This window comes from Aedes albopictus, chromosome 3 (assembly GCF_035046485.1).
Source record: "Aedes albopictus strain Foshan chromosome 3, AalbF5, whole genome shotgun sequence".
Taxonomy (NCBI): Eukaryota; Metazoa; Arthropoda; class Insecta; order Diptera; family Culicidae; genus Aedes; species Aedes albopictus.
In genome coordinates this window covers 125,544,177-125,559,412 of record NC_085138.1, presented here as the reverse complement: position 1 = coordinate 125,559,412, position 15,236 = coordinate 125,544,177, and the positions used below count along the sequence as shown (strand labels likewise).

Below are 15,236 nucleotides of genomic sequence, written 5' to 3'. Positions count from 1 at the left end.
TAAGATTTTTTGTATGAGAACTCAAACAATGTGCATGTCCGTGTCTTGTTTCTTCTTAACAAAAACAATTACCATTATGGGTGTTTTTGAACGTTGGCTCCTAAACGTCAATATTTTGGTAGATTATTTTCGGGTTTCTTGTGAAACAGAGGAGCAAAACATAGAAATGATCTGTTGAAACTACGGGGGTGCTACGGCGATCTGATTTTGTTGCCGCTTATCGTGCGCTACCAGAGCTCACCAATACTAATCACTCAATACAGCAGCGGGAGCAAATGAAGAAACGTACCTTGGCAAACAAAGTTTGCTGTAACAAGTGTTGTGTGTCTTTTTACAAAGAATTAGTACTCTATAGGAACTTGATTTAAATTCTGACACTTTGAAATTCGAAATTATTATTTTTTTCCTATTTGTCATACTCAACAGATTTATGAGATCTCATCTGAAATAAGCGTTTTGACCCGATATCCCTCGTAAAAAAGTAAACATTCTTCCACAGACAAACAGACGTAGCACTCTGATAGTTCCCATCAAACGGTCTTTTTCAAAATTGAATAGGTGGCCAACTGCCCACCCGTGGCGCTGCATCGTTTTTGTTCGAGTTTGACGTTTGCTCACTACCGCCACCTAGTTGATGGTCGGCCAAACTTAGTCCTTTTAGCATTGGGCGAATGTGTTTCCGTGACTATGATTTGAATCGTAAAATGTTCGAAGTGTTACGTCTGTTTGTCTGTGATTCTACTATCACGATTGTGTTGGTGTACATTTTGGCTGGGGTATAAATTTATGCTCCACGTACTGTCAAACTCCATAGAGAAAAAATAGGATGCCGCCCCCTTGGTTGAAACTCAAAAGCGAACAATTAATATTTCTCTTTTTCGATGAAAGTCGAGAATACCCCTTTAGATCATTTTACTGATTTTCAGTGTATTTCCCCCTTATAACGTCGATTCTCTAAAAGAGTTTTAATTTTGGGGGTATCCTTGAGATTTTCTAGTAAAATGTTTTCACATTTCTGACGAGATCCCTGGTGGTTCATCCCTCAGGCGCCGTCCATAAATTATGTAACGCTCTAGTGGGAGGGGGCGTATGGCCGAGCGTTACGGCCCATACAAAAATTTTAGGATCTTCATACAAAAAAGCGTTACGGTGGGGGGGGGGGAGGGGGGTTTGGGTCAAAAAATCTCGATTTTGGCGTTACGTAATAAATGGATGCTTCCTCAGGGGTTCATGGAATATTTCTGGGTAAATTTAATCTTGATTCCACAGTGAATTACTGATGAGATCCACAACATATTTCATTGTGCCAGTCAAAGTTTTGTCTAAATTAATCCTGGATCAGGAATAATCTAGTGAAGTTCAGGGACAATAAGTTATAAAATGAAGGTAGACTTTTAGAAGTGTCGTGGTAAACATAACAAGGCTTTGTGTTGTACCAAGTGTAATAATTGCTAATCGGTAAGAGTTGCAATAATCGATTTCTTCCCACTGACGCTCTCAGTTACACCCATATGATACTAAACTCGAGATATGCCAATATCAAATTGGATTCTGAAATGTGAAATGTCATGAATTTCACGAGACTTTAACGTTTGAATAACACCACGCTTTCAAATGCCATGGTCATACACACTTAATTTAGAATGTCGAATCTCGGTTTACAAATGCCGAGATTTGCGCAGCCGAGTAGTCAGCTAAATATTTTCATGAAAGCTCAGCTTATAAATGCCGAGAATCAGTATAGCACGCCCTGTTGCCAAGCATTCTACCACCTTGTTAGCGAAGTCTCGATTAAAATTAAGAAACCGAGATTTACACAGCCGAGCTCGTGGAATAAAACTAAGTGTGTATGATAATAAACACTAGAATTAATCCTGTTTCATATTTTTTAAACGAACGCTTTGCCATATTTTGGTAAATTCCAACACTAAAAAAAATGTCACTCAAAAAAAAAGGATACTACTAGTACTAGATTTGTAGTATCCACATTGGAGTAAATAATATCAAAACCTGATCATAAGTGGAAAAACTCAAAATGAATTAATTGGTTTTCCCGTTGTGTTTTTGCCAAGTGTAGTTATCGTGTAATCGTTTGACAGCTAAGCAGTGTCCAAATGTTTTGTTTACGCTTGTCAGAAGAGGTTTAGTAAAGCTGAATGTTAGCCGTTTTCTTTGATATAACTCACAGCGCGTGCAAGTTTTGAACGTACAAAGTGAATAAAATTGATAGTCAATCAATTCAACGATGCAGTTTGTTAAACACGGTTAATGTTGTTATTCTGTTGATTTGAAACCCAAATAAATTGACGTTAAGTTTACATACAATATATGAAAATATTGAAAAAAAATATTTGATGGAATCCTTTACCGTACATTCAATATGAAATAAGTTGATTTTCCGACTGTTTCCGGGAAATCTGCTTTTAGTGTATGATAAAACTATTGTTCCTCTTTTAAATGCAGAAAGAAAACCTTCCGGATGTTTCCGATTTCAAAAGTTACAACACTTTGAAAAAATCGTGATAATTATATTATTATATGATATTATTTGCCCAAAAACACTATTTGGCCTTCTGAACATATTTTTGCTGAAAACTAGAATTCAACAGCTTTCAAACAAAAAAAGAAATTTAAAATCGGTCAACTGGTTCAAAAGCTGTGATTTTTTGAAAAAAAAAATTGTTTCGAAAAATCTTGATTTTTACAATCATAAAATTGGTCACCATAATGATGAAATAAAAAAATACGGGTCTAATTATTTTCGATAAACTACAAAATTACCAAGTATCACGATGTTCGGAGACACACTATATCAATTTTCTATGGAATGGTGGTATAATTATAAAAAAAAAAATCTTGTTGAAGTCGGTTAGATTGGTTGTTTCTCACTGCTAGGTGAATTTATTGTTATAAAATTCATTGGAAACTATGAAATACGTTTCATTATTAATTTAGGTTGTATTTGGGTTGCGAAAATATGTCAAAATAATTTTGATCAGTTTTGATGTACTAGGTGCTCCACTGTGGTATCGAGCTAAATTTGTGTATGATAAGATGATAAATACTCCGTTTCTGCACTGAAATGGTGCAAAGAGCAAGGATATTTTGATTCCTAGCCTAATTAAAAGCTGTAGGTACATATAAGCAACACTTTGAGTAAAGGTGTTGTTGATTTCTTCATTTCTTGCTTCTTCATCAACACTGTCACCCAAAGTTTTTCTTATACAGCATTAAATTATGTAAGTAATCAGAATGCTCACCACGTTGTTTGCACCATTTTACTGCATCGGAAAATTCATCTTGTTACGAAGTATGCGATAAGGCAATTTTTTCCCTTTAATATTGAACGACTGTTTCATCCGAATTATCAAATTATCTAAATCAATAAAAAATATGAGTTGTGAGTCATTAGTGTTGTGATTATTTATCAATAGTTCCGCTATTAAAACAAGCAGAAAGCATTCCATTAGTTTACCTAAAGGGCTGTTCATAAACCACGTAGACCAAAATTTGGCCATCTCAGACCCCCCTCCCCTCCTCCCTCGTAGACTTTTGTCCATACAAAAATTTTAAAATTTGTTTGGAGCATAGACTATGGCCAGACACTAGAGTGGGTCTACGTTATAGGTATGGGGAAAATCAAACTTTGATCGCATCAACCCGGAACAAAGCAACAATTTACATTAGCGTCCAAAACAACTGTGCAAAATTTGGAAACGACTGGTTGCGTTCCTGTATTCCGAATTGCAATTGAAATTTGTATGGAATTTAGTATGGGAAAACGTACTTTTCTGTATTTCACTCATAAGTTGATTTTTTTTTGTCTAAAACCATATAACTTATTACGTTGAAGTGTTGAAGTCTAGGATATGCTGAAAAACTTTGCCGAAGACAGCAAAGTGATCTGACGCTCATGAAAAAAGTTATACGCTTGGTAACTTAGGCCAAAAATTGAGATTTTATTATTGATGTTATTCCTTTACATGTTAAATGTTAAGCACCACCGGGCAATCTGTACGTTATAATTTTTTCCTAAGTGTCGGATCACTTTGCGGTCTTCGGCAAAGTTTTTCGGCATATCCTAGGCTATACTTCAACTTTATTAGTTAGACCGTTTTAGACGGAAATTTTTAATTTACGAGGAAAATACAAAATATGACGTTTTTCCATACTAATTTCCATACAAATTTCAATCGGAATACGGGAAATGCGGAATACGGGGACGCAACCAATCGCTCCCAAATTTTGCATAGTTATTTTGGACGCTAAAAGAAATCGAAAAAGCTTTGTTCCAAAAAATCGACTATGTTGACCCGGTCTACCAGACAACCTCCCTCCAACAACCCCCCCCCCCCCCCCCACCTCCCAAAGTCTACGTGGTTTATGAACAGCCCCTAAAGAGCTTGCAAAAATATTCTAAAAACTATTGCACCATATTCTTCCAATTCCGTTTGTCTCGAGCTCTTCGAACATCGATGGTTCTCTAGAGCAACCACGCGAAGTAGAGCGTTAAGTTGATTGATTTGTCTTTATTAAAGAGACTTCCAGCCCTTGGCTGCTAGAGCGTTAAGGACAAGGTTGTTAGACTTCAAAGATGGCAGCCACAATGGCCGGCTTTCATTCTAATGAAATTTTATTGAGCACACATCGGGAGACCCACGCCAAGAAATATCTTGATTTGTAAATGCTACTGTTTTGTTTAATACAAATGTTGTTTGCCTATTTTCAGTAAATATTAAGTTGTATTTCAGAAGACAGATACGAATGTCGGATCTCCAGATACACTACCCGCCAATAACATGGAATCGTTGCAATACTCAGTATTGCAGCACTCAAAAATTTTTCATCACTCAAAATAAGGAGAAAAAATGAATTTACTAGAAGGTTGTAAGTACGAGTTGCATTTTAAAAGAGAATTAGGGGGGTCATAAGTGTGATTTGTGCCTCAAAGACCTGAAACAATTTTTGGGTGCTGAAATATTCAGTATGAGTTTTGCAATATGCGATTCCATATTTATGACGGGTCGCGAGAATGCGGTACAAAATGCGACAGATTTGGGATGTGAACGCAGCGCATCTTCACCTTAACGTTTGGCATGCTCATACTAAATTACCAGATATCATCCCAAGTAACAATCAGCATGCCTTGAAGGTTTATTCATGTTTTATCCTGGTTTTATACGAGCATGTCAAAAAGCTAGTTGTTCTAAATTAGTTTTATGTGGTAGTCTTTTACTTTGAGCCTTTGGCGTTCCATAAATCTATTATATAACTTCTGCTATAAACATCTTCAGTTAAAGACTTGCAGGTAGACATGAATTGGTTTTATCACTTATTATATACCATTTCAACAAAACTTGCATTTGCGGTTGTTGTCGGAGAGATTCTTTTGTAAACAAATACACAAAACTGTGAGGCAATGCATAAAACCAACAAAAGATTTCGTGGCCGTAACATAAACCAAAAAAATGCTGTGATAAAACCGCTAGTTCTATCATGAGCTCAGTTATGACTACCTCAGGAGGGCTAGCCCTATTGGAGGAATCATTAGGAACACAGAGTTTTATCAGAAAAATATGTCGCCTAGCCGGGATAATTTATGTAAATACAGAAAAATTATTACTCAATTTTATGATTTCACGTACAGCTTAAGATCAAATTAAACCATACAACACGTTTCCATCATTTTATTTTGTCAGAAAAATTACATAATGTCTTTCAAACTCCGCTGTGTTGAAAAATCATTTTTTGCACCCAATTCCACCGAGTAAATTAAATGCATTTAACTTCCAAATTATGCATAGTTTGTGTGGCGCACTTAGTTTTTTTCATTATCACAGTCACATTCACCACAAATTTTCCGTGGCATGTCTCCTGACACGTATTAAATAGGAAAACAAATCTGAATTCCATATCTGCATCTTTCCAATTGATGGCTAGATAAACAACTAAGCATAATTTATTTTGACGATCGAACATTGAGAGTGAAAAATAATCAAAACAATTATATGACAAGTCAGAAGATGGTTTTATTTAGAAGATTGATAAAACTATGATACAACCCGAAATCCTAAGCTGGTTTGCATACGAAGTCCTGCAGACCCTAATAAGACTGGGCCAACTAGCCAGAACGTGGGCTTATTGAGGCATACAAGAACTCGAGAGCATTTTCAAGTCGGCATCAATGGTTTTATGTTTAGGGTTTTTGAATCGCTAAGAAACTTTGATAAAATTAAAATTGTTACTTGGGATGCCAAATACGGTCGCCATGTAAGATAAAGTTTAATATGGCGACCATACTTGGCATGACATTTTTCCATTTTAAATCAAAGAGTTGTTTATCTTACCAATGTTTCTAACATGGTAACATGTTATTGCAATTAAATGTTTTGAAATATTATTGGATAAAAATATGAACTTGTCATAAATAATCTTTATATCAATTGTTGAACCTTTTGACAACTGGTTACCATCAATTTTTACTAATCAAAACTGTTTTCATGTCCATCCCTTAAGCTCTATAAATTAACTACTGAAAATTAAGATTCGCCATTTATTAGAATGACGTATTGGTTTCAACGAGAATCACCCAGCACCAGGTCATCGAAGCCAACTAACCTCTCAGGACACGCTCCTCTTGACAACGAAGGAAATCCCAGACACGCACCGTGCCGTCGTCGCTACAACTGGCAAATTTGGAATCCGACGGGCTAAAGCTGTATGGGATCGGAGAAAAAGGGAAAGACATACCGTTTCGTGATTAGGTACACCGTGTCAGGGACAGACAATGTTCTCTTTCGTACGCGTGTGTATCGGCCATGTTTCGCAGGGGGAGGAATATTCTTATTCTCTTTATTAAAGTCTTTATTCCTTTTTTTATTTTGTACCAACAATTTATCAGACAAGATTCAGGGAAAGGGATATCTTTTATTTTTCTAATGTATTTGGACTTTATTTTTATTCAGAAACAACATAGAATAAGTCGCCGGAAAAAGCTGGTCCTCTCGTGCTCGGTTTGCAGATGAGTAGATGATGCTTTAGGATTCCCATCCTAATCCAGGGTCCATGTCCAAGCCTCAAAAGCGTTTCAGTCAAATTTGGAGTGTAAAAAGCATGGACAGGTAAGGGCACTTCTTTTACATCTTTATTAAAAATCAAGCGAAGTAGACAAACCTTGCATGCAGTTCTTGCAAAACACCAACAACGGATTGAAGAAAGAGAATCTGGGCAAGTCATGTTCTATGGGGTCTCTTTCAACAAGAGAAATAAAAAGCCCTGGCTTGTAGTAAAATCAACTCGATTTATTGATTCCATTTGGAAGATGGAGGAAGTATGATTTTGAGACGGGGCTTTCATCAATGATTCATTTTATTTGAAATCTCATTCAAAATTTACAAAATCTATGTTCACTTTACTTATTTCTTACAACTGAATTGTTTTCCAATGGAACAGTCTTTTGGGTTCACGTCATGTATTTATGATTTATCACTTTTCCAGGATTAAGAGACATACAAAAGATACACTTCTTTGAATACATCACACATTCCAAACTTATTTTCACCATGTACAGCTTCAGCAATAAGATTCGTTTGAATGAAAGTAACTTCTTTATTATGTGCTATTGTTAGTACTCTCTTGTTTCCATTCCTATCGGAACTTTGCTTTTAGCAGTTTGTTGTTTTCATTACTAGGATAATCTATAGGTATGCAGACAGGTTTTATTTCGGATTTTAGCAATGATTTACATCTAGGAAATACATAACATCAAAAATTGATTTTCTGGGCAAATACTTTTGGAATATGCTTTTTCGAGAGAATGTTATAGAATGCTAGAGAACAAACAGTTTTTGTTTTCTTAGAAACTTGATTATTTCTTATAGGAAACAAAACAACAGTACTGTTAATTTGTCATGCACAGGAAACCTACCATCACCTTGTTTCACTACTGAATTTTCCACAGTAGGAAATTTAGAAACCGGGTTTTTAAAACACCAGCAATACCATTTCAAAAAAGTATTTTTTTTTTTCGTGTTATAAGGATTGATGTTTGTTTCTTGGATACCAACAATTACCACTCTTTGAAAAGTTAGTACATACATTGATCCATAACCCAATTTGATTTCTAGTGCATTAAGTTTAGCCTCGGATGACGAGGTTTTTGACTATTTGCAAAGTAAAGTTATTTTTATTTAGAGACTGTAAGTCACCAAGACACTAGTGGCAAGGACTAAATACTATGATACCGTTTTTATAACTTTTACAGCGCTATTCAGCGAATCGGTACGAGCGACTAGAGTAGCCAAATAATTCACCAAAAGTGGCTTTTGAGCAGCTCTATTGAGGGATATAGTTTCTATTAGCTCTGTTAACCATGTATATTGGACTATGAAACTGATTTGATTCCACTTTTAAGGCTTAATGATTACTTGGATAGGTAAACATCAATTGCAAGTTCATGCCTAATATCAGAACTTTGAATTATTGTTAACCCTCTACTTCCCATGGTTGCTCTAGAGCACCATCGATTTTCGACAAACTTGGGACAAACGGAATTAGATGAATATGATGCAATAATTTTTAGAATATGGTTGTAACCTCATAAGGTTAACCCAACTACTAACTACTTGTTTCAATAGTGGAACTATTGATAAACAATCAAAAAGCTATTGATTTACAACCAAAAATTTTTTCATTGATTTCGAAAATTTCAGCCAATTTGCAATAACTTTCGTTCAAGCACTTTTTTTGGAAACGCTTTCTTGGCATAGATATAGTCGTTCAAAGTCGTGGGAAGGAAAGGGTTAAAGTTTTCGAAACTGTGGTTTTTGTTGGCATCTATCTTTTGAATTTTACAAAAAGAGGAGTCATTTGATCCTCCTGTTAATAATGTCCAATAAATTCATAAGAAACTACTATCGAATAATGATATATTCAATTATTGAACAACAAACTATATTGTGTGCGTATTTTCCTGTTCAAAATATTGTAATAGAACAACAAGACAGGCTTGGTGGTCTAGTGGCTACCGTTTCTGATTCGTATGCAGAAGGTCCTGGGTTCAATCCCTGGCCCATCCATTGACTCCGGGAGCAATTTTTAAATAAATCCCAAATAGGAGCATCTAGAATCTCGGGATAATTTCTAATAGAAATTCCGGAAAGAGCTCTAGGAATAATCTCGAGAAAATCTTAAAGAAAATAATCTCAGGTGGATCACTGCAAGAAATTAGATAATCGACTACAAGGAAAAGTCAAGAAAAATACCCAAAAAAAATCACGGGACGAACTCCATGAGTAGTAGCTTCTGTAGAAATCCCAAAAGGGTCTCCAAAAAATTTTAGGAGAATGTCCAGGATGAATTCTGTTAAACTCTGAGGGGCATCCCAGGATCAACACCGGAAGGAATCGTCTGAGAGTCGAGAGTATCGAGAGAATTTCCAAGATAAATCTTAAAAGAAACGAGAAACTTTGGGAAATATATCAGCTGAAACTTCTGTAGACATCCAAGGAGAATCTCTCGAAGAAAGCTATCGGAAATTTGTAAAAGAAATTTTGCACAAATTGTACAAAGTATTCTAACAAAACTAACCCTTATGGGTAGGTAGTACGTAGACTGCCGTGAATCGCATATCAGTCCCATCTTTGCTGGATTTCCTATGCAAATGGGACAGATATGCGATTCACGGCAGTAGATCATTGAAACTGCTTTTAATAGAGTAAATCATATTTATCGAGATGTAAATAATGGTTGATTATATAATAATAATAATCGGTCAACGAATAATTTCCGGAACTAGGAAAAATTTCATTTTTTCATTTTCATTTTGCAGCATTTAGTGGGGCAATGAGAGCGCAAGTCAGTCCAAAGCCGATGATAAGGAAGGGGTAATGACTGAATAGTCTTTGCTGACCACATAAACGCCATGGGATAGGAAAAGGGTATTTTTGTGAGGGATTAGGGTGTTAGTACAGACTTGACAATATCAATGCTATTCAGATGCAAAATAATTTTAAGGCTCAATAATGAATCGCATACCTTCCAAAACCAAAAAAAACAATAATCCTCAAAATTCCAGCAAGTTATAGAAAGAAAAAACGCCCGATTGTTTATTTTGTCAATTATAACAAACGGAAACTTCCAACTTCACCGACTCACCAGTCACCCGGAAAAAATGTTCCTTCAGTTCTGGAAAATATATTATCCCCAATTAAGCCCTTAATCGAATTGTACGCGTGGTCTTGTATTACTCCTGCTAGGTAAGAACCAGTCATTGCCATACATATTAAATGCTAGACATGACCCCATGGATAGCATTTGCATATGTAAAAGCTTTGCTGATGTGACTTTCCTATTAGGCAATTCTCTCATCTCATGTTTGTCTTCAAAACCTTGTCAAGTTTAGAAAATTGAAGCTAATAAACAATACATTACAAGGTTCGAATTCCCATAGAATGAGATTATTCATTCGCACTACAACACCATAGGAGATAATGTCACATTGGCTGATTACAGTACAAATGCGAAAAATCTCCCTTTTCCCCCTATCCGCCCTGTTGGATTTCGAAAGCCTCGGAGAATATTACAAACCTTCAATGGCATTCCCATACACTAACCCACATTACCCATTCAGGGGTCTGACTGGGCCTATTACCCCCCTCAGTTACTATACAGCATCATGATCAGTATAACTATACCAGATGACGATGACTTGAAGATCTGATTTTTACAGAATTGTTTGCCATTGATTATACATTCAGCTATTCCAATTATTACTGTAAAGCACATCGACCACATGCCTGAAATCAAAGCTTCCTGGAAGATATAATCCAAGCCCAGGGAATTTCCGGAACTAGGAAAAATTAGAAGAATATTGTACATATGTTTTAATGTCAATAAGCATATTTTTTTACGGTGAGCGGCTATTGCAACACGAGCTGCTACTGGTATCAGGAATGGAACACTCACTTGCAACGACCTTGCAGTTTCATCTAAAAGTTTGCCAAATTAAGTAAGGATCGCATATGCATACCAAAGTCGTGACAGAGTTATGAAATCGGTGAGTGTAACTTACATTCACCATCAGTAGGCTGCGGCTTATTTTTTAAAAGTTGTTGAAATCTGGAATTCGTATGCTCTTTTGGATTCAAATGATACAAAAAGAGAAACCTCTGAGTTTAAGCCAAAAATATCGAGATTTAGAGGTCGCGCAATCGCTTCAAAGTCGAATTTTCGAGTAATAAAAAGGTGTTTTCACTTCAAGTGCCATAACTTTCTCAATTTTCAACCGATTTTCAATCTTTTTTTTTTATGAATTTCTCACAAATTAAATTTTGAATAAACTCGTAGAACATAAGTTTTTTCCAAAGTCAAGTAAAATATGAGTTTTTGAAGATTTAATTCATTTTTTTCTTCTTTTTACAAAAAAAATTAACTTTGGAGTCCTATAACTTTTTAACCGTTTGACCAATTTTAAATTTTTTAGCTTGCTTTTGTAGATATTTTTGTTGCCTAATAATGCTGTGAATAAACTGTACTTTAAAAAAAAAACGTTTCAAAATTGATAAATACCAAAAACCGTTCAGAAACACGTATTTTATTGGAAAAATCTGAATTTTGGCAAAATTTTAATAGTTTTCATGCTTAGTTTCGGGCTCAAAGTGAAAATATTATTCTCGATAATCGATATCATATATGGAAGCCTTAAACTTCAGTATTTGGAGTGTTCTGAATCAAAAAATATTGTCATGTTCGAAAGCTAGAAAAAAAAATTAAAAAAAAACATCCAATGTGTTTCATATCCCTAAATATGAGGCTAAGTATCTGATTAGGAGTAAAAAATTGCGAATAATCGTCAAAAACTCCAATTTTGCATGAAAAAATCAAGTTTTAAGGCATATTTTGGCAGTTTTTGGTGAAAAGTATCATAAAAATGACTACTTGGATAAACAGTGTGTTTAGGACAAAGATAGGCAATACAAATACAGGTCGGACTCGATTATCCGGAGGTTCAATTAACCGGGGGCCCGATTATTCGGGGCTCGATTATCCGGGAAAAATGGCTCGATTATCCGGGGAAAAGTTTGTTTTTGCTTTGTTTACAAATTTTTAGATTACAATATGTCAACAAATGTGATAAACATCAAATACAACACCTGTAAGAAGGATTTAGCCTATTTAAAAATTGTTTTTATTTTTTCACATTTTTCAGCTAAAATTTCATTTTTAAAAAACATGGTTGTAATCTGAGAGTTGTAATAATACTAGACGTTGTGTTTAGGCACTACAACGTCATGTATGATAGCTTCTATGTTTAACGAACAGTTTTTGATTGAAGAACATCAAAAATAAAAGAAAAGAAGCATGGCTCGATTATCCGGGTGATTCGATTATCCGGGGTGAAATAATTTTGGAGTCACCCGGATAATCGAGTCCGACCTGTATCTACAAAAGCAAGCTAAAAAATTTAAAATTGGTCAAACGGTTAAAAAGTTATAGGACTCTAAAGTTATTTTTTTTTGTAAAAAGAAGAAAAAAATGAATTAAATCTTCAAAAACTCATATTTTGCTTGACTTTGGAAAAAAATTATTTTCTATGAGTTTATTCGAAATTTAATTTGTGAGAAATTCATAAAAGAAGATTGAAAATCGGTTGAAAATTGAGAAAGTTATGGCACTTGAAGTGAAAACACCTTTTTATTACTCGAAAATTCGACTTTGAAGCGATTGCGCGACCTCTAAATCTCAATATTTTTGGCTTAAACTCAGAGGTTTCTCTTTTTGTGTCATTTGAATCCAAAAGAGCTTACAAATTCCAGGTTTCAACAACTTTTAAAAAATAAGCCGCAGCCTAACCATCAGGTTATGCTTGTACTGGATCAGTTCTCCACTCCAATTAGCCCTTTTAGATGAAGCAGTATCAATAATTGACGGAATGCTTTCAATATGAACATATTTCAAAAAGTACTTCTATTTTATCTGATTTTTCAGAATGTCAGGCCACATTGTTCATTTGTCGGTATATTGTAATTTTTTGCGGAAATTGTTCTTTATTAGATTAATTGGTACGTTTCTGCAAGAATTCGCTAAAGCTGTACACGACATCCATTCATACTGATCCTTTCACGCATTTCAGGGACATTTACAGGGACGAAGATCATTTTTATTTTTATCACAGGTCGTCAGAAGATTGTGATTGTGATCACAAGTTGTCAACAGATTGCGATATCGCTGTTTCTGAAACATTGGGCGTCAAATCAGGGAAAGAGAATGGAGGAATGGGACCCTAACATTTTATTGCATATCACACGCTCTAGAGACCGACGGGAAACCACACGAGCCAGCTTTTGTATTGAATGGTTCGGCATATTGAGAGGGACTTTTTGATACGAATATATTAACAAGAGAATAAAAAGGGTATACTTAATTGTGAGAAGATAGGTTGATACAAGGCGATACACAGAACCAGCGGCCAGTAAACACCAATAGAGGAAGACCCTCCATTGATTGCTGCTGTAGTGGCAGTAGTACCTGATTCCTCGGATAGCTTCCTTATGAGCCTGGAACATTTTCACGTTGTTCATGTTCGATTGCCAGTACTTGACATAGCCGCTATGGTCGCCTGTCACCATCCAGTTGTCATTGTGAGACCACACCATCGTCCGAACGGACACATCATGGGCCTAAGAAAAAACAAGATATGTAAATACTCAAAATCTGTAGCAGAAATATCATCAATCATCAAAACCTTACCTGCAGAATAGTTTCAAAGTTGAACGTTAACCCATTCCAAAGCGTAAACTCTCCGGAACTGGCACCAGTCACAAGACGTCGCCCTTCCGGGGTCCAGGCGAGAGTAAAAATAGGACAACGCATTTTGTTAGTGGCTGTTTTGACAAACCGGGTAGTGACCGCATTAGTCGGATTGTCCATGTAGCTGGGCGGTGGCAGCAATTCCGGAATGTAGATACTTTCGGGCTGGAGGGCCCGTCGATCACGATAATCACGTGCCCAAGTACGAGTCTGTAAATTGAAAAAAGAAAACATTTTTCATTTCATTTTCATTTTCATTTTGCAGCATTTGGTGGGGAAATGATAGCGCAAGTCAGTCCAAAGCCGATGATAAGGAGGGGTAATGGCTGAATAGTCTTTGCTGACCACATAAACGCCATGGGATTGGAAGAGGGTATTTTGTTGTGGGATTAGGGTTTGGTACAGACTTGACGATATCAATGCTATTCAGATGCAAAATAACTTTAAGGCTCAATACTGAATCGCATACCTTCCAAAACCAAAAAAAAAAACAATAATCCACAAAATGCCAAGCAAGTCACCCACATTGCCCATTCAGGGGTCTGACTGGGCCTATTACCCACCCCCAGTTTGTAATATTCTCACCAATTTGGAATTATATTTTCCCGACACATAAATGACTTCGACAAATGTTCGATATACTAGGCAGAAGCATGATCAGTATAACTGTATCAGATGACTTGAAGATCTGACTTTTACAGAACTGTGTGCCATTGCTTATACATTCAGCTATTCCGATCATTGCTGCAAAGCACATCGGCCCATGGTCAAAATCAAAGCTTCCTAGAAGATATAATCCAAGCCCAAGGGTAAATGAAAAAAAAAAAGAAAACATTGTAGGAAAAGTATGAAAGGCTGATGAGACGTGAGAAGCACACGTTTTTCTGTACAATAGAATAATATAGGCAAAGACGATTACTGCTGGACTAACCTTATAATATAATATTCATCATATTTCGTTTTGAAAGTCCTGAATAAAGCTGAAAATTGCTGAAAGGATGACTGATTCTTGGATCATATTTCTTTTTTTTTTTTTTTTTTTTTTTTTGCTAGGTTTCTAGCTGCACTCTGAATAGAGTTGAAACCTCTACACTAGACCCGAAGATAGAAAAGAGTACGTAATCTTTCAGAAGCAGTTTGCCAGCCGTACCGGGAAAATGATATCCATTAAGACACTGTTGCAAAATGACTCAAAAAGTTACGGTAGAAGATTGGAAAGTTTTCAATTGGTCAGTCAGTCAGAATTTGCCTATGTAGTGTTATGGTCACACGGTTTGTGTTTGTCTTCTTGTTTGATTTTGTGGTATGGTTCCGTTCAATATGTATTTCTCCTCGTTAAATCACTTGTAGTATGTTTTTTATCGAATCAGTCGAACCTCGTATGTTAAAATATAGTCGATCCTGTGTCAAATTGATTTCTTGATTTC

The 15,236-nt window shown here is 35.8% G+C and overlaps 1 protein-coding gene across 1 annotated transcript in view; it reads right to left on the bottom strand.

The window, feature by feature from the left end:
• Window positions 1–15,236, bottom strand: part of LOC109622053 (pre-mRNA 3' end processing protein WDR33) — a 41,382-nt gene that overhangs the window by 13,385 nt on the left and 12,761 nt on the right. The window contains exons 2-4 of the mRNA XM_062859487.1: window positions 13,750–14,019; window positions 13,528–13,679; window positions 6,619–6,716 (exon numbers count right to left, since the gene is read on the bottom strand). Coding sequence (XP_062715471.1) covers window positions 6,619–6,716; window positions 13,528–13,679; window positions 13,750–14,019 — 520 coding nt within the window. The remainder of the gene's footprint in view (window positions 1–6,618; window positions 6,717–13,527; window positions 13,680–13,749; window positions 14,020–15,236) is intronic.